Genomic DNA, 18,701 nt, shown 5'->3' on the forward strand with positions numbered 1-18,701 from the left:
GTGAGATTTCATCCCCGCCTGGGTTGGAGGAAGTAGCCTAATCTCATAGACTAAACAGGCTCAAACAACACTTAAGCTTTTGGGCCTAAAGGTTATTTTGTAATTTGGGTGAAGGGACCCTTTTGATTTTGACTCCATCACCTGTCTTGTCTTGATTTTAATTAAAGAACTTTAAATCCACAAACTGTGCTGTGTAAAGAGGGGTTGAGCAATTCAATCTCTCCCATTCACTAAAATGACCCCTCCACTACCCTGTCACCCACACTCAGGTTTACGCGATTAAAACGCTATGACCTACCGTTATTTCCAAACTCGCGATGGCCTTAGCGACAGCAAGCTTAGCTACATGTTTCCTTGGGCACTATAAGTCAAACTTGCAAGTCCCTAGGATCATGACATGAACAACGTAAATAAAGACCACAAACTATATTTGAATGTTATAAAATCTTTATTGATGTATACAATACTAATTTCTGAAAGGAAATGCCTGCATGTTTACAAGATTCTTGAAACAAGAAGAATTCATTTAAACACTCAAGTGGCAGGGAATCTTCTGCTGTGAAGGAACGTCTTTGGTTTAAGTGGTTGACTAAATTAACAGGCTATGAAGGTAAGAACTCCGTATGAACAAAGATTATGTTAAACATGATATCACTACCTGACAAAGGCTGTAGACGGTGTTTGAACTTTCTAACAAAAACAGATCCATATCAAACCGACAGATATCACCAAAGTAACACATGTGCATGAAAAAAAATTCCTCAAAGCCAGTCATATTTTTAACCTCTCTACAGTACAAAGAATGTACACATAAGCCTAGTGTTTAATCCCTTTTCAGTAAAATGATTCATGCAAAGAAGAGAGGGAAAAAAATCATCTGTATGAGTAAGCACATTTAATAAACACAGGTAATAAGCTATTTAAAATAATTTATGTCTATTAATATTCTCCTTGCAGATCCCATGGAGCAAACTGGCAGGGTTTTTTGTAATGCGTGATTTTTGCATAAAATATAAAAATATGTGGGGCACCATATATTGACTTTCACAAGTTAGGAATCCATTGCTTATATAGAAGAAATATAATGGATGCATAGTGGGGTCTAGGTAATGGAAACCTGCAGTGCCAGAGATTGGTATGTATACCCCCTACAATGTGTTTCAGTTCCAAAGGTCTTATGTATTTCAGACTCTCACACTTTTACATACATATGCCTAACCCCAAGGCAACTTTGCCTTCTTTTCCAACAACTGAAGTCCTTTTCCACACTTTCCAACACCAACATTCGTCCCCTTTCCACTTCAAACTGATGCCCAGGAGCCTTGACAGGGGCAGAACACCTGTGGCTCCAGAGAGTGTCTTCCTCACTTTGCGCTGTCTCAACAAGAAGGCCAAGAGGCAAGGCAAGACAAAATGGGCTAAAGGGGACTCATCCGTCAAAGCTAGGAATGCTGTCCTATGCCTTTATCAACTCCTGTGACCTCCCTAGTATCTGGATCCTTGGCACTTGGTATCACTTGCTAAATTATTTTTAGGGAGTCATGGCATTGGACATTTGTAACTACAGCTTGTTGCACTAGTGATGTGCAACAAGATGAAGGTCACATTCAGGCATAACCAACATCCGTACACAAAGTTGATTGTGAATGATAGTGAATGAATTTGTGCCTACTTTAACTTTGAATTTTCTCAGCTTTTATGTAGTTGGTATCAATCCATGACTTTTCCCCATAAAGTGATAGCTGCAAGGAATTTCTCAGAAGAAGAAGAAAAAAAAACTTCAGGCGCATTTTACGATCAACCTTATCTACAAAAACATAGGAATGCATCCCTTCAGGACTGCATTTTCTCATACCAGCTTGTGCAAGGTAAAAGGCACTCAAGTGTATGTGTGTGTGTGTGTGTGTGTGTGTGTGTGTGTGTGTCTGTTGTGAGAGATTGAGATTCAGTGACGGTGCCCCGTCAAAAGTACAAGATAGTGTTTTTGTCTTCAACATATGAAAGATTTCACCACGCAATATATGGACTCCTCAAAGAAAAAGACAAGATAGCATAACTCAAAACAAATTCACAGATACAACATTTACTGTATGAAGTACACACACTAAGGGGCAGTTATCACAAAGGTACTATTTCATGGTGTTTACGCTATAATATCTAGAGTAGTGTGCCTCACATAGAAAGAAAAAAAAATTAGAATTCCTGAACATTAACAAAGTTGCCCTGCAGAAAAGACAAAGGGGCTATAAAAGGGACATTTAGTATGTCAATATTAAAACCTGCAGGGTTCTTTCTTTCACTAATGCATTTTTCCTAGGCATTTAGAGTAGCTTCTATTCTGCATTGATGTCCTTCATTTGCATCACTGTAAATTTAGCACAAACATGTTATTGCAAAAAATGTATATTTGACCTTTCTTAGACTATTGATTGATGTTCACAAGGTCATTTAGGCTATTACAAATGCTATCTTTTCTAATTTTCAACACCTGGATGTTACTCAATTGGCAATCATTAATTACTAAAATATTTTAAAGTACCACACGTGACTCATGTGGTATTCAAGGTAAAGTAGTCGGAAATGACGACTTGGATCTCACTATGGAAGTAACAAACATGTTGACGAGAGCAGGTGAAAGACAGGAAACAAGTAAGCGCAACATTGGCGTCTTAAGTTTATTCCCCCGTTATTTAAGATCTAGGCTTTTTAAGCACAGGCCCAAAGAACTTAGAAAACACATCTAGTTCACCACAAAACACCCCAGGACCTTTTAACTTGAAAAAAAAACCCAGAAACTTCCCATTCCAACTCTTGCACAACCTGGCAACACCCTGCCTCAACAGGCGGTTGGCAGTACTACTGTTGCCAAAGATTTACTATTTTTTTCACACAAAAAAAACAACACAAAGAAGGACGAGGCTATTTGTCAGTGAGGAAAAGAGCTTGTGTGGCAGAAAACACAGCAGGAGGGAGATAGTTGGCCCAGCGCCCTGGAGATGTGCTGCTGTTAAAGAGGTGGGCACCAGCTGATGGGAGTGAGTTATGGTGTGTTGGTGCAATGGTACTTTCTCTGGCCAACCCTGTTCCAGGGTTCAGGAAGCACTTGCACCAGATGCTGATACACTGTGGGGTCTAGTTGTCAACCTAGTTGCTTGTACAGTCTGTGTCAAGGTTTTTAGACCAAGATGGTAATAATAAAGGTAGTGTTGCAGGAATAGTCCAAGTCTAGTTTATATGGAAGACTAGACAAGACAGAGTTTACATTAGAAAGAACATGTGTCTGAAGCGTGCAGAAAAATTGAGCAAGAAAAGAAACTTTAATTGATGCTTTTTAAAAATGAAAATCATATTAAGCCACTTGCTCTACAGCAATTGTTGCTGTGGGAATCTGGGCATCTGCTGCTGGCTTAACAGGGCTTTTGTGTTTTTCTTCTTCCTCCTCTTCTTCCTCCGCGTCAACATCTTCATCAAGCTCTGGAACTGCCAGGCCAGCAATACGATCGCCATTCATCTCCCCTTCGATGCTTGAGGCCTCTCCATTGATTGCCAGCTCTGCCTTCATGCTCTCTGGGGTGGAGGGACTGAGCATCTCCCGAATCTGCTCCACAACGCCTTCTTGGGTATGCACCTCTGCCAAGGGACTCTCACCATCTAAGCTTTCCAGAGCAGGAATCTCCACATGGGCTTCTTCCCCAGGTGACCCCATGTCTTCCGTGGGGGTTGCCCCATCTCTGACCTTCTTGACATTGAAAGTCATGGGAGACACCTTAAAAGAGGAGGATTTGGCAGTCGGGCTCTTGGGGTGGTTAGGGGTAAGGCTCTTCCTGAGTTTCTCACGCTTCTCAGGCGGCACAATCTTGGTGGTGATCTGGGTCATCTTCTTCTCGATGCTCTGACGCGAGAAGGCCTTCTTGAGGCTATCAACCTTTTTCAGGCTGTTGCGCTTGAACTTGTCAGCCCTTCTCTCAAATGTGTGGGAAGTGCCCATTGCGGCGTCGCACTGAAACATCTCGTCCTCCTCAAGGTGTGCTGGAAGACCATCGTCGTCATCGGAGGACAGGCTAATGGTCTGAAGACCCTCAGGGGCATGGCTGCCATCAACAGAGCAAGCAACAGACGCAGCGGGACGGATGGATTCTGCATCATACTGGCTTGGTTGTGGGGTCTTGAGGGAGTCCTTGACTAACACACTAGTGGGGATCTCATTGTCTTCCTGTTGGGAAACAGAAGGACAAAAACAGAAGGGTTAAGAGGGCGGCCTTTTGGATCGGTTACAAGTGAGCATAATTGCCTGAACCAGGCTTTAGTTTCATAAGGAATTACCTTGATGATATCTTTGTTTGAATTTGTTCTTGTCAAGGTTAGCCTTTAGACAACTTTACAAGCTCCAATGATTTCAATGGAATTCCTGACCATGATGATCAAAGTCAAGATCATTACTTCCAAACACACCCTAAAAAACATGTTTATGTATTTCTCTGACTATGGTTCAGCCATTGTAAATGGCTGTCTGTGTTTAATACCTTATACTCTAGACACTACACATATTGGTTGACTGCCTGCCGAGGACAGAAGAAATCAGTCTCTTCATGCCTCCCTGGTCTTCTCCTCAAGGTATCTGAGGAATTCCACCTTTTCTCTGAAGGAGACACACCTCCAATTGTTTCTCTTTGAAGTCTCTCTCTGCCTTAACCCGCCATCCATCAACACATTGATGACCATAAACAGAGTGAAATGGAGAGCAGTAGGTTAAATATCCAGTTTCATTTGGTTTCTCCTCAGTCTCTTCTTCATCCCTCTTACTTGCTGCCAAATCATCTGTGCACAATACGCAATCACACACATGCGGGCACACACATGTTACACTCTATGTTACACTCCAATGGGGATTTATGAGCTAGCGTTCCACCTGCCCCTATTCTTTCACAACCAGGGGTGAGTGGAGAGTCAGGAAGCAGCTTCAGTGGTTCACATACTCCACTACACATTTCAAATGCTCATAGAGAAACCCTCCCAGTAATATCAGCTATAAGTACCACGGCTGGATTCTTGGTTTTGAGTGTTAAACATGCTTCATAAAGTCATTTTCTGACGGGGCTAAGGTTACAGTAGCACCACAATACAGGGAGTGTTTTGGGTGATTTAAGTGTTTAATTTTGAATATGAGCTTTGTGCCGTTAACTTGGAATTTAAACTAAATGCGGTCACAGGTCCAATATTGAAGTTACTTATTACTTATTTGAGATGTTTAACTACAGAATATGTCAATATCAAGCACCAGTGTTGGTGCCAGTCACCCTCGATGTATGCTGGAATGACATACTTTTAACAAAAGTTGTTTCTTTGCACCATGCTTGTAAGAATTAGTCTGCATTATAGTATGAATGCATTTCCAAGAATTCGTGGCAGCTCTTAAAACAATAAAGAATTGCTTAAAGTTACAGCATGCCATGGGTTGCTGAAGGAGTGAGCAATGCATCTTGCTTGGAGTGCCATTAACACATACTTAAGGACTGGGCCAACCAGATGGTCTACAGGAGTCCGGCCTCCTGTTTATTCTTCATTCAACACTAAATGGTGTGTTCTTGCTTTAAAGGACGGCAGTATTGCACCTACAATCTCTCTTTAGCCAATTAAAGCCAATTTTGACACGCCGTTTGCTGCCATTTTCATGAAGTAGGTAAAATGTGAAATAAGATGATAGAGAATCTGTGACAATTATATTAGTATATAGTACTAGTACTAGCATTTGAGACCATCACAAGAGCATATCAAATTGTGTTAATTCCTAAAAACAACTTCTAGAACTTTTGCATGATTTTATTTTCCGATTGGATTAACTCTGAGGCTATGTTTGAGGCTTCAGGATTATGGCTAACTGCAGTTCTACCTTGATCTCAGCCATGGCAGTTCACAGCGCTTCTTATAGGCGCCTAAACAACTTCATAGTGTATAGAAAGCTCCTAAGAGATGGAAAGCCATGCAGAAACTCTCCAATTTTTACCACTTTGCAGTGATACTTCTGGCCTTGATCTCAAACTTGCAGGCATGATTCAAAGTTCAGGTGTGTGCCAAGCATGTGTGGTATCTCCCAACTAATACCAATAAATCTCTCAGCGGGTTCTTCAAGGCAACCCGCAACTAGGCCACGTTTAAAAGGGAAGACAACAAATTAAACATACTGTGCAATATCTAGTACAGTAAGAGTAATTACTTTGTTGAAAATGTACTGATTTTAACTCTTAATTATCCTAAATATTTTTGTGATTTACAACTACCAACCACTAGGGGTGTGTGATCATCCCCAAAAAGCTAGGAGTTGTGATGAACGGTTGGTTTGTAACTTGAATTCCGAGGTAGCACCTTGGGGAAAGCTCTGGTTACCCATAACGATGGTTTCATTTGACTGTGACTCCTCCCTTTCAGTTTTGTTCTCTGTGGCCACCTTCACAGCCAAACGAGCAGTTATCGATGCCCCATTGTGAAGCTATTAGAGTATTAGAGAGTTGTGTAACTGTATCTCAATCCATGAGATCTATGTACACATTCAGAGTCTACGCATTTACAATTTTTTTACGCATTTACAAATTTGCAAACATGTTACCTGGTATTTGCAAATTCAGTTTGCATTTAGAGATTAGTTTACACATTTAAAAACGTAATAACGCACACACAGATTGAGATAGGATTCTACTCTGCATACATAAATAGCTCTGCTACAATAATGGCCCCATTACCCCATTTTGCTGTTGGTCTGAAACTCCACCACACCCACAGAGACTGTGTGGATCTCAACGTGTTCATGCAGAATCAAATCAGACAGTCAGGAACTGTGTAGGTGACAGCTTTTTGTACTGGACACGTTAGTAACGTAACGTGTAACGGAGAAACAGAAAGCTTGCTTATTGGAAGATGCTATTACTCCAGACATGAAGCCTACTTCCTTTTCTGTGTGTACATTTCAAGTCAGATTTAATGAGCATGGCCTTTTTAGGAGTTAAACACCCACCTAATCTGACCAGTCCCGATGAGAAAATCAGAACCAGTAGGACCTGTCCTGACCCTCAGGGAACTGTTCCCTGATAAAAAAAACACCCTAATCTTTTCTGATTGTTTAGTGGTGTTAAGATTTCTAAAGAATCAATCACGACTCCTCTGCTCCAGTCAGGGCATGCCATAGACTTTCTGATTTGGCTCATACATGTTGTTTGTGATATAATCGCTGCGGGTACTGGAGTGTGTGGGAGGCAGCAGCTGAAACTCAAAAAACCCTCCAATGAAAACTGAGGTCTAATACTACATGCTGTACTAGACCTTCTGCAGTAATACAGTGGTTTTATTGATTGATTGACTATACATTTTGAATGATATGTGCTTTTACTAATCACACAGTGTTCATCGCCACATTGTTTCCCCAGCATTGGCTTCATCTTTTATTTGATTTGACTGATAAAATGCTGTTTCTGGGTTTAGCTGTCTAAGTAGTAAAATAGGGTGAAATTAGGGTGTCCTTAGTTTAACCCCCAACAATCTTGGCAAGCAAGCTAGAACAAACGAAATCTTCCTAAACACCATTTGACCCAGGTCTGTCCTGTGTGTGCAAGTGCAACTCACATTCTGGCACTGTTCTCCTGGGAATCCCTTCACAATTAATGCATCCTCTAAGCAAGCACTTATTATCAACGGAGAATGTGATGTGTGTGTGTGTGTGTGTGTGTGTGCGTGTTCTAAATGTATCTTTGTGCAACCATGTAGGACATCAGCTATTGTTTAAAGAAACTGCTTAATAGAACAAAATGAAATTAAATGAAAATAAATTTGTAGCAAACCAAAAAACTAAATTTATTTTGTGTGAAATCAAGTTTACTCTGCGTTAATGGGGAGCACACAAAGATATTTCGAACGCTTATGTATTGGAGTTCAAGATCTCATTTAACAGTTGCATGGTAGAACTGCCATCCAATTGCAAGTCCTGCAAGGTGTTACTAAGCCAGAGCTTTTGTAAGTCAATTCTCTGGAATTTTCTGCTCTATTCAAACAGAGAGAGATCAGGGCGGGGCGCGACGGCAGCTCAGATGGGCTCAGGTTACTTCCTGAGTGAGTGTCTCGGTTTATAACGATACCCTATGTTGTTTCTTTTGCATCTTGTCTCTTGGTTTTATTTATGTGCGTGCATCTGCAACTTATGACAACAATGTTCCATCATCTGTACTCTGAGTTTTACACTAATTAATATACTTTAGCACACTATTACACTAAACTAAGATGGTGAATATGCTAAGCATTAAACCTCCAAACAGCATGCTGTCTTTGTCAATTTGAGCATATTAGCACAGTGATGTTAGCCTTTAGCCTAGGTTTGTCTTCCTGGCCCTTCGGACGATGAATGGAGGTTTTCCAAATCCTAACAGGCGAAGTTAGTACAGGTGTGTTGGCACAGTGAGTCAGGTGCCTCAGGAGGACTGCACCAATGAGAGGGTACACTATCACCACCGCACACACAGAAATGCATGTGTGTGCACATTCGCTACTGCCAAGCCCCTGCCCTGCAATTATGTTGTTACAGAATGAGAAAGACCGGAGGCTTAGTTTATAAGAACAGGGTAAAAAAACAACAACATTGCAGACAAACTGAATTGAGAATGTACAGAAGCTTTGTCTTGATTGATAGACTTTTTCGTACTGCATATTTCAAGCAATGTGCTTCTGAATATTCCCCTTTCAGTCTGTTAAAAGCTGCAGTGGGTAGAAAGCAAAAACAAATGTTTGAAAGTAGAATGAGACCCTTCCTGCAGCTCTCCTTCTCCCCTTTCCATCACACAAGAATATGCATGTGCAGAACAGCCAATAGGAACACTCGCTCTCTGAAATGATTTGCAATTGCCAAAAGTCTCCCGTCACGAGCTAGATTTTCTAAAACCTAAAAAGCGAGCCAAGGAGAGGTGCACAAGTCTAGATGTCTCTCAGTCCACTTTAAATACAACATGCTGAAAAATTATTATGGTCTTTTCGCCCAACAACTTAAAAATGAAATGGCATATCACAGCTTTAATTTAGCCCCACCCTACCTTTACTTTCTAAATTTGTCAAACCTTCTTATTTGTACTTCAAAACATCCAAACAAAACACTCTCTATTAAACTGTAGTCCCTGCACTCTCTTACACACATCAATTCAATGAACAACTGCCACACAGTGTCTGTCTGAAACTCATGTGATTGTGCAGATGTGCCTTCATCTGCATATGTTTTGATTACATCCTTCCCACTAAAGTGCAGTCTCTTGTTTTACAGTTCACGCCGACCCAGCTTGTTGCGTAACATCAAGCCCTTTCCATTCCCACCCCAATGTACATGAGGAGCCATCTGTGGACAGAGGAAGGAAGGAGGAAAGGAAGGAAAGAAAATGGAATTCTGCTATTTGTCATGGGACTGGGTAACATGATAAACTCTGTACTGTATGTACTATACACAGTGTATTAGACCCAATACACTGCCTTGCACTGATAGTTATTTAAATATTCTTTACAACTCTACAGATCTTAGTCTAACACCATACCACCTAACAAGTATGCTTAAATTGTGACAAACGTTATGATTTCAAGTAACATCAATCATGTTTCTGAATTATGCCTCTTGGCCTCATACCCACTAAGCTTTGCATAAACAAGTCAGGGCATTCTTTCCCACCCGCGCCCCTCCCATTTCTGCTTCATAAAAGAAACACACGGCATGTTTACTGGCTTTGCAATCTTGCGTAATCACACAACACAATAACCAGTTCAGGCGTGATGTCATGCTGACAGGCCGGCAGAACGGAAATCGTGGCAATCTAGTGAGGCGCCGATATTTCCTGAGGACATTAATGATGATGTAGGACGTCTGTTCACTTAGCCCATTATTTACAGTATGGCAATCCTTGCACTTCAGATGATCATTATGAATTTCATACATTGCATGGTATTCATTATATAAGAACCCCATAGTTCACTGGACAATTGCGCTCCTTGCCACTTACTGCACATCCTTTACATCAGCCAGATCACACTGCTACACCTGCACATTCCACTGCTTGTCTTGCACCATCGCCTCTGCATTTATGATAAATGAGGTAAACATGTCTTCAGCAGTGTCACCGGAAAACATTCCTGTACATTTACAATTCTCGTTGCTGCAGTTTTCATCTTCAATCTCCTTTGGCTCTTTTGTTCAAATGTTCCAATATTCCCCCTTCTACACATTGTTTCGGCACAATCACCAAACTGTGCGTATCACGACCATTGTTTGATAAGAGCTGCGTGGCGATACCGTGAGCATTTTTGATAAGGCTATCCACCAATTGTCACAATGTTTACCCCGTATAGAGGTCAAAGGGCACCAGTGTTCGCAGAGAAGCCTGGAAGTCATCATGTTATCTTGAGACATGTTGTATTTTCATGTTTTATTTTAAAGTAGAGAAATAAGAACACTGAGAACCAGCGTGGCTATTGTTTCCCTTTTCCTGTCATGGATGTTGTGGCCCTGGCCAGTGGATTGAAAAGTCCAAAAAGAGGAGACAGAAGGAGACAAAAGATGATGACTGGTTTGACTTTTTTTGTTTTGTTAAATAGGACCTAGAGTTTCTTTGGCAGAATACCAGCGTAAAAAACTGCCTGCACTGTTACTTTAACCATTTCCAACTCTATCCCTTCAAGAAGTCAGCGCCTGCATCTAACATCTCATATTGTGGGAACGTGAAAGAGAAAAAGAAGTGTGCCAAAGAGCTTAATTACATTACCATAACACTTATGACATAATTATAAACCTGCTAAATATGTGCTCCTGGCCATTCTAAAGAAAAAGAAGTGCAGTGCATCATGGGACATGCTGCGAGGCTAAACTATCTGAGGAGCGCCACCTTTATTTATCTTTGTGCACACGGCTTTGTTGTATTGTCCCTATTACTTTGTATATTGTTTTATAGCACCGACTTTTAGTCCACAGCGAATGGAAATGACTTAAAAACAAATTATACTAAAACACAACTTAGTAGCCTATCATACATCCCCAGTCTGTGAGGGAGGCTCACTCAGACTTTGTAAAATTGTCAGTCTGAAGCTGTTGCAACTAGTCTTTCACAGCAGGAATCTGCAGTTGCCAACTTGCCTTTGCCTCACAGACAGAAATTGTTGCGCAGACTTGTCAAACCTGTATGCCATCAGGCGGAAGAGCGAGCACTTAGGGTAAGACCTCCCTATACACATGCGTGTCTTTCACCCATAAGGCAAACTTAAATATAATCTCTTATCCAAACTCACTCGTTTGATATTATCAATAGTGGACGAAAACAGAGCTAATTTGTCATTCTTTCTCTCCTGATACTGATCTCTCTTTCTGACATCTCCGCTCTTTATTTTGTTTTTGTAAAACCCAGAGGATTATCTGGGGAATGATCCCCAAAGGGAAAACAAGAATGATGACAAAGCTAGAAACCTCATTGTTCATTTAGAAAGCATGCCTCAAGGTTGCACACACATATTAGACTTATTACTGGGATCAGTTTTACTCCAATCCAACAGCACTCTTCCACAAAAAGCTTGTGCTTAAAACCTCGGTCACAACTTGTGGATTGTGAAGGACCCAATGCTTGAAAGTTACATACTGTACTCGTGGTCACTGGTAGGGCTAAATGATTTGTGGAAAATATCTAACGGTGGTATTTTGCAATATTCTCTCTATTGAGAAAATGAGACATTAATTGAGTTTTAACAAGCAGCCAGATATGTTCAGGAGGTACTGACTCACCAGCAATAGTTTTAATAGCTAGAAGGGCCCAGTCCTCACAGTGAAAGTGTAGAGTACACACACCTTCCAACTTTAAACAAAACCCACAATAGGCTTACAGAGTAAGTCAGTTGCTACTAGTGGCTCCCATAAGAAGGCACAACATGTAAAGAGACAGCTATGGAGTTATTGGAATGCATTTTCCCCCTGTTTTTGTGGAAGCGAACCACCTCCCAACACCTCCAGCCCCTACGCAAAGCTAACACTGCACTTATTGCGTCGACACAAAATTCACATCAACTGTCCCATCTAACTCCTGGTCAGACAGCTAAAAAACCAGTCCGTCGATTCAAAATGTCAAAATTAATGAAAGGTTACTGGGATTAGTTAGTGTAAAGTAATACATTCATTGGAAACTGGAATCCCTTGCACTACTTGCTACCAAGAAAAACAAAGCACATTGCTGTAATGCAGCCCTGCTTATTTATTGTTTCTAGACAGTGGCAATAGCTGTAGAGTTACAGTAACTAGTCGGTTACTTGGAGTCAACTAACCTATAACTTTAACCCTCTGAGGACGAAGGACGCAAACAATGTTTGACAAAAACGCCTACTCAAAAAGCAATATTACAACATTTTATTTCAGGCGTATTTATTATTTTAACAAGACTTTGGTCTTGGTCAAACATTTCAAGCACCAAAACTATTTGCACAACACATCATAAGTTAAGGTTCTTAATCCTTGTGTTGTCTTCCCGCCAACCTGGAAATTTTTGTTTTTCTGAGTCAAAATTTAACATGAAAAAACTTTTATCAAGGTTACGGTGTTCTTTTTCGACCCTTTTGTGGCTTTCCTCCAATGATTTTGTCTCCAATGATTTGATTTTGACATTTTCGTGGGTTTTTCCCCAAATTTTTAAAGTTTTATTTTTTTATTTAATTTTTTCACATTTTTCTCTTTTTTTTTTTTAAAGTTCTTTTACCAGTTTTTTTTCTTTCTGCAAATGCTATATAATTGACAAAAAACACACAAATTCAGTGAAAGTAGTAAACTGATTATTTCTTTAACTTGTGAGGAACGTTGTTGTCCTTTTTTAGGAAAAATTGTTTGAAAGAAACCTAAATTTATAATATAGAAACATTTTGGAAAGGGGTCAAATTTGACCTGAAGACAACAGGAAGGTTAACATTTTGATGTGAGAACACATGTGGATCATTAATATATAAATACACTAAAAAGGTCAATTTAAGAAGATATGTAAAAAAATGCCCTTAGACTTTCGAGGGTTAAACATCACCATGGGTAAAAGCTTGGTAGCATGTAGGCCCAGAATGTTCTAATGCAGTGAAGCAGCCAGCAGTGCTTTAGGCTACGAGTTGGAGCTGTATACCACCTGGTCGAGCGACACACACAACAAATCTGAGCTCTTGCCTACAGCCAGTGGCCTGCTCCAACCTGTGGAAATGGATAGGATTTTATGATGGAAGATTCTGCACTGAACACACACACAATATGTGCACTATGATTACACTCAAATATCTAATTGCCCCGGAACATATTGTTTTTAACTGATTAAAATAGGTGTTTAGTTTAACTCTCATCCTTGCTTCTTTAGGGGTCAGCTTAAGGTTTTCTCTTGTAGGAAAGCTTGCATCACACATGATTTGTATGCACAAGATGGGACCCATATTGATCAGATAGCTGACCTATTTATTAAGCTATATTTATCTTCACAGTAGTAGCTTTGAGTCACTAAGCTAAAGGTAAGAGTTCGGGGCGAGGCTGGGGACGGAATTACAGTTTGTCCTCCATGACTTTAATTCCTACTGCTTGAAGCTCACATTAAGTGCAACCTTTGGTCAAGTGTCGACGAACAAAAGCACTATGACGATAGGCAGCAAAGCAAACAAAATGACAATGACTGAAGTGTAGCCAATCATTCAAAACCTTTGAACCTCTGTAAACACCTTCTGAGGATGAGTCAGGATGGGCTGACAGACAGACAGAGAAGTTTCACAATCTGAAGAGTTTCCCTTAATACATGTATAACTGAAGAATGAGAGACTAAAGAGTAAGGAATCCACCATGACTCCTACAGCACATCGTCCATCAACAAAAAGCCTGTCGCAGTCATTGTGTTTAGTTTGGCTGGGGAACATGTTTCTCTTTCCTTGCAATGTGATATGAATTTTATTTGATAGTGTGTGAGAGAGCCCTGCCTGTTGTCACTCCCTGCCAGTCTGCGATAAAAAACACACAATCACCTAAAGTCCTTTTGCTCACCCCTCCGCCACTAGGGCCACAAGACAACAACTCCCTTCTCGCTGCTAAATATCGAGCAAAACTCTCAACCAGGCCCATATGTGCAAGGCGGGAATACAAATGCAATTCCTGCAGCGTTCAAATTCAATTTGCCGTTGTGGTTGACTTGTTTGTTGTGATGAAATCCCACTGTGAAATAAACACAGATGGGGAGATTAAGGGGAAATAAATGTCTTCTGTCGCAGGAAAATGGAAATCCAAATATGCCGTACTTCACGTAACATGCCACAGTGATGCAGTTAGGATAAGGTGCAAGGTCTCTCCAGGGTGGCTGTTAATATTTAAACACTCAGGTAATGGGCTTTTGAAATTAATTTCTGTGACAAATAATAGAAAATATCTGCAATCCAACGCAAAACATTTTACCTTTCCCAACAGTAATTACCAAAACAAATCTCTACACTGTACACACTGGAATCTCAAAGGGCTGAGAATTATCTGTGCTCTTTGTGTGCGTGTGCGTGTGTGTGTGTCTGTGCGCAAGAAAAAAGGGCCAGAGAGGGGAGGGCTGTGTGGGAACAGGAAAAGCCCTGGTGCACAAAAACAAACAAACAAGGACCAATCATCAGTAATTAAGTCCTCATTACTCCCTGTTATGCACAGAGACGCAGCGGAGCGGGAGACATCTTTGCCATTTCTGACTGACCGTGTCCACAGTCTGAGCGGCGATAGACCACTGTTTACCCAGAAACCCCGTGTTTCCACCTCAGATGGCACGTACAGGGTGATGAGTGTTCTGGATCAATCTGAGGGGAGGAGGGCCTCTTGGCCAATAGCTACAGGGCTGGTATAGAGAGTTTGGCATTATCATGTGGTCGTTATCAAAGAGTAGCGTGAGGCGTGCAGCATGTGCTTTCATGCAGTTTCAGGGAATCCGGACAGGTGGCTGGACCAAAGACCGAAAAAAAGCGGTCTCACCGTGCAAGTTGGAGTTTGTATAAAACACAAAGAAACAGCCGGAGAGAGCAAAGCGAGAAGGGAAAAACAGTAGGACATTTACACATAAACCGAAAGATGTCAGACAAGAGAATTAAAACAAAGCACCAGATGAAGAAAATCCAGAATAAAAAGACACAATACTGGAGTTAAAATAAGAGATTATGTGAGACAGAAAGGGATGGACACAGAAAAGAGAGAAACACTAGCTCAGGGAGGAGAAAACAAGGGCTGAACAGTTCTTTTATGTCCCTCTCCCCTCAGGCCCGCCAAGTCTCATTTACCAGCTCTGTAACTGCATACACCTGACCCAACACATCAGCATAACATCCAATGGGCAAGTTGCACGCACACACATGCTGGATACACACATACCTACCTGGCCCTCATCTACAAATATGCCGCTCTTAGTTTGACACAAATTTGGAGGGACAAAAACTCAACTCACAGAAAGCCAATCATCACTTTTAACCTTTAGCCTTTGAGCAACGCAACACTGGTAGATAAAGGAAACTTTAAATGATACTCCTACATGCTCTTATAATATTAACATAATAGACACTAGTTCAAAACACTGGTTAAAGACATTAACACAATGCAAAGAAGGGAGAAAAACAAAAAAAGATATGTACAGCCAGGAAAACATAACATGAAAAATCATTAGGACGTGTGAAATGTGACAATGAATTGAAAAGAAAGCAAGACCACCCGCTCTCACTATCTCTAAAGCAAAAGGACACTCCCTTGTAGCACATAAAAACGGACCGGGATTAAATCGAAGCGATCCCCGGGACCTCGCCTACACACTCAGAGCCACCTTGTACATGGAAAGGTCTTGGCACCTGTTGCATTTGCAACAACAGAGCCTCAGTAACTGGGAAACCAGATAACAACAGTGGTTAAGAGCTCTCTGTGGCTCTGGCTGTGTCAACAATGCCACCGCCCCCTTTTGCTGCCTGGGCACACACATGCTCAGATGCACCCACACACATACACATATACACATGTAATCATTAAAAACCGTGTACTTATTCATGCACAAAGGTTACCCGGAGACCATGCCCAGATCATGTTTTTTGGGATTGAGTGGAAATGCATCCGTCAAACACAATATGGAACTGCTTTCATCTTGCATGGCAACCGCATGATAAATATGCATATCAAGAATCCAGGTTGAAGTTGAGGCCTAGCCTATCTTTTACATGTGGTGTTAGTAGTTTCGACCAAAAAGCTTCAACCATTTTTGTGTCTTGAGATAAGTGAGGGACGGGTTATGTAAGGACACTTTCAACTCCTAATTTCCTGGAGAAATTGGCAAGTGTATCACTTTTTAGTGCCTGTTTAGAGTTTTCCCCTGCCAGGTGTGATATGGCAGTTGAAGTGGTAAATCCATCCAGAAACTATCTGTCTGTCTGAATTATGACTGTGGGGTGTAAACAGATCAGTCAGCGTCTGAGCCCTCCTCCATTATCCTCAACAGCCCCATTCCCAGACACACCCTTTTCACACACACACACACACACACCCTTTTCACACACACACACACACACACACACACACACACACACACACACACACACACACACACACACACACACACACACACACACACACACACACACACACACACACACACACGAGAGGAAAGTTCTGTATATGCACGTTTCTAAAAACCGTTAAGATTTCAAGCAAATCATATTTCAGCATTTGTGCACAATGTACATTTCTATTAGTACATGTGTGTTTGAAATATATTGATTATAATAATTTCAGAGTCATTGAACAGCCCACCACATAATTTGTGAAATGAGTCCCGCAGCCTTAGTCCTGTCCAACAAGTTTTAAAGTGTTGAAAATAACCTATCGTTGCGTGTCTGTGCCAACCAGGAACACAAGAACACATCCAGACACACCCACTACTGCAGTCAAAAGTGAATGCAAATATGAACAAACACACACGCACACACACACACACACACACGCACGCACGCACGCACGCACGCACGCACAGTAAAATGAGGCCTCATGTGGCAAATTTATCCTATGAAAAAATGTAGTAGTGCATTCACAGGAGACACATTAAAAAAGAAAGGTCAACATTGATATTCTGACTCTAGTATGGATTAGGCTCCAAAAACACCAGATCCTTCCCAGAATGCATAAATGTTATTTGATAGTGTGTGAGAGTCCTGCCTGTTGTCACTCCCTACAGAGAACGCTATCAAGTTGCATCTTAAATGTCAACTTTTTGAAACCCCACACCTCACTTTAGCAAGGACCGCAGGCTTCTATAGACCGAATATCTGTGGCGTCACGCTAACAAACATGGCAGTTGATTTGATTTGAATTGTTCCTCGCCCAGTTTGCTCAACGCCATACAGGATGCAGTTTACTAACCGGAAGTTATTGTAAACAAACACTGGGATTGGGTCCATCAGCTACAAATATCACTCTACAAATACAACCCAGATGACATCATTATGACATCACCTGGGTTATTTTCCCCTTCAGCACCAGATAAGCAACTATTTTCATAGTTTCTGACACTATAACGCAACGTTATTTTTTGGGCTGTACTACTAAAGAATCTTTGAAACATTGACTGTTAGATTACCATGTTCCCTCACCTGGAATATGAGCACTTTAAAGTGGTTCCTCTTCAGCAGGTGGCTGTGGTTTGCCTCCAGCTTCTTCACCTGGACCGCCTGTTTATCCATGCGCTCCCTCACATCCTTCAGGTGCCCACTGACTTTGCGGGAGCGCTCGAGCAGCTTGGTGACGCTGTTGGAGGTGCTGACATGGGTTTTGGACAGGCGGGTCACGTCCCCCTGCACGACCCGCACAGCGCCCTCCAGGTCGGCCTGCCGCTGCTCCATCCGCTGCTGGTTCTCCTGCACCGACTCCAGCATGTTGACCAGCTTGTCCAGCAGCGCCACCACGGTGATGGCGCTCACCTGGCCGCGGTCGACCGGGCTGCCCGGCGCCACCGCGGTCGGGCTGCTCGGACTTTTCAAACCCAGCCGGGAGAGGGTGCCGGTCGGGGTCGGAGAGGACGGGGCGGACGACGGGCTGAAGCTCGGGATAAGGAGCTCCGTGTTTTCGGGCTGCTGCTGCGGGATGGTGTGGGTGCTGCCGGAGATGCTGTTCGGCTGCTCGGCGTGGGACGCGTCTTCTTCCATGGTTCACAGGTGGTCAAATGTCCCGCTTCAATGGGAGTAATTCACCTAAAACGTAATGGTGTAGTAGCCGACCGAGTTTTACTCTCTCGTGTTGCTGCTGTCACTTGCTCCAGCTGGGAACTGAAGAGAGGGTGTGTTACTTCTCGAAGTTAATTCGGCATCCACGCCCCATTTCTATCGTTCACTCTCTCTCTCTCCCCCCCCCCCCCCCCCCCCCCCCCCCCCCCCCCCCCCCCCCCCCCACACACACACACACACACACACGCTGTAAACTTTCAAAACACCTCCCCCGCAAGCCAAAGGGAGGGGCGTGGTTGCTATGGAAACCGTGCAGGTCTAGCCCCATCAACAGAATAGAGATAGAGTATGTGTGTGTGTGTGTGTGTGTGTGTGTGTGTGTGTGTGTGTATTTCCTTACTAGCTTGCTTTGTGTTTTTGTGTGACTGCCAACCATTCCACTTTGTGCATGCATGGCTGCATTTGCAAAATATGTGTGAAGGCTT

At 42.1% G+C, this 18,701-nt stretch overlaps 1 protein-coding gene across 1 annotated transcript; it reads right to left on the bottom strand.

Moving 5' to 3' along the window:
- Positions 1 to 429: 429 nt before the first annotated feature.
- Positions 430 to 18,409, bottom strand: cavin2a (caveolae associated protein 2a; the record flags this gene model as incomplete). The annotated part of the gene is given in 2 exon segments (XM_032513781.1): positions 430 to 4,213; positions 17,647 to 18,409. Coding segments are annotated over 2 exon segments (1,416 nt in total). The 3' UTR covers positions 430 to 3,349.
- Between the last annotated feature and the right edge of the window lie 292 nt (positions 18,410 to 18,701).

The sequence above is a fragment of the Etheostoma spectabile genome, chromosome 4 (genome assembly GCF_008692095.1).
Source record: "Etheostoma spectabile isolate EspeVRDwgs_2016 chromosome 4, UIUC_Espe_1.0, whole genome shotgun sequence".
In the NCBI taxonomy this organism is placed as follows: domain Eukaryota; kingdom Metazoa; phylum Chordata; class Actinopteri; order Perciformes; family Percidae; genus Etheostoma; species Etheostoma spectabile.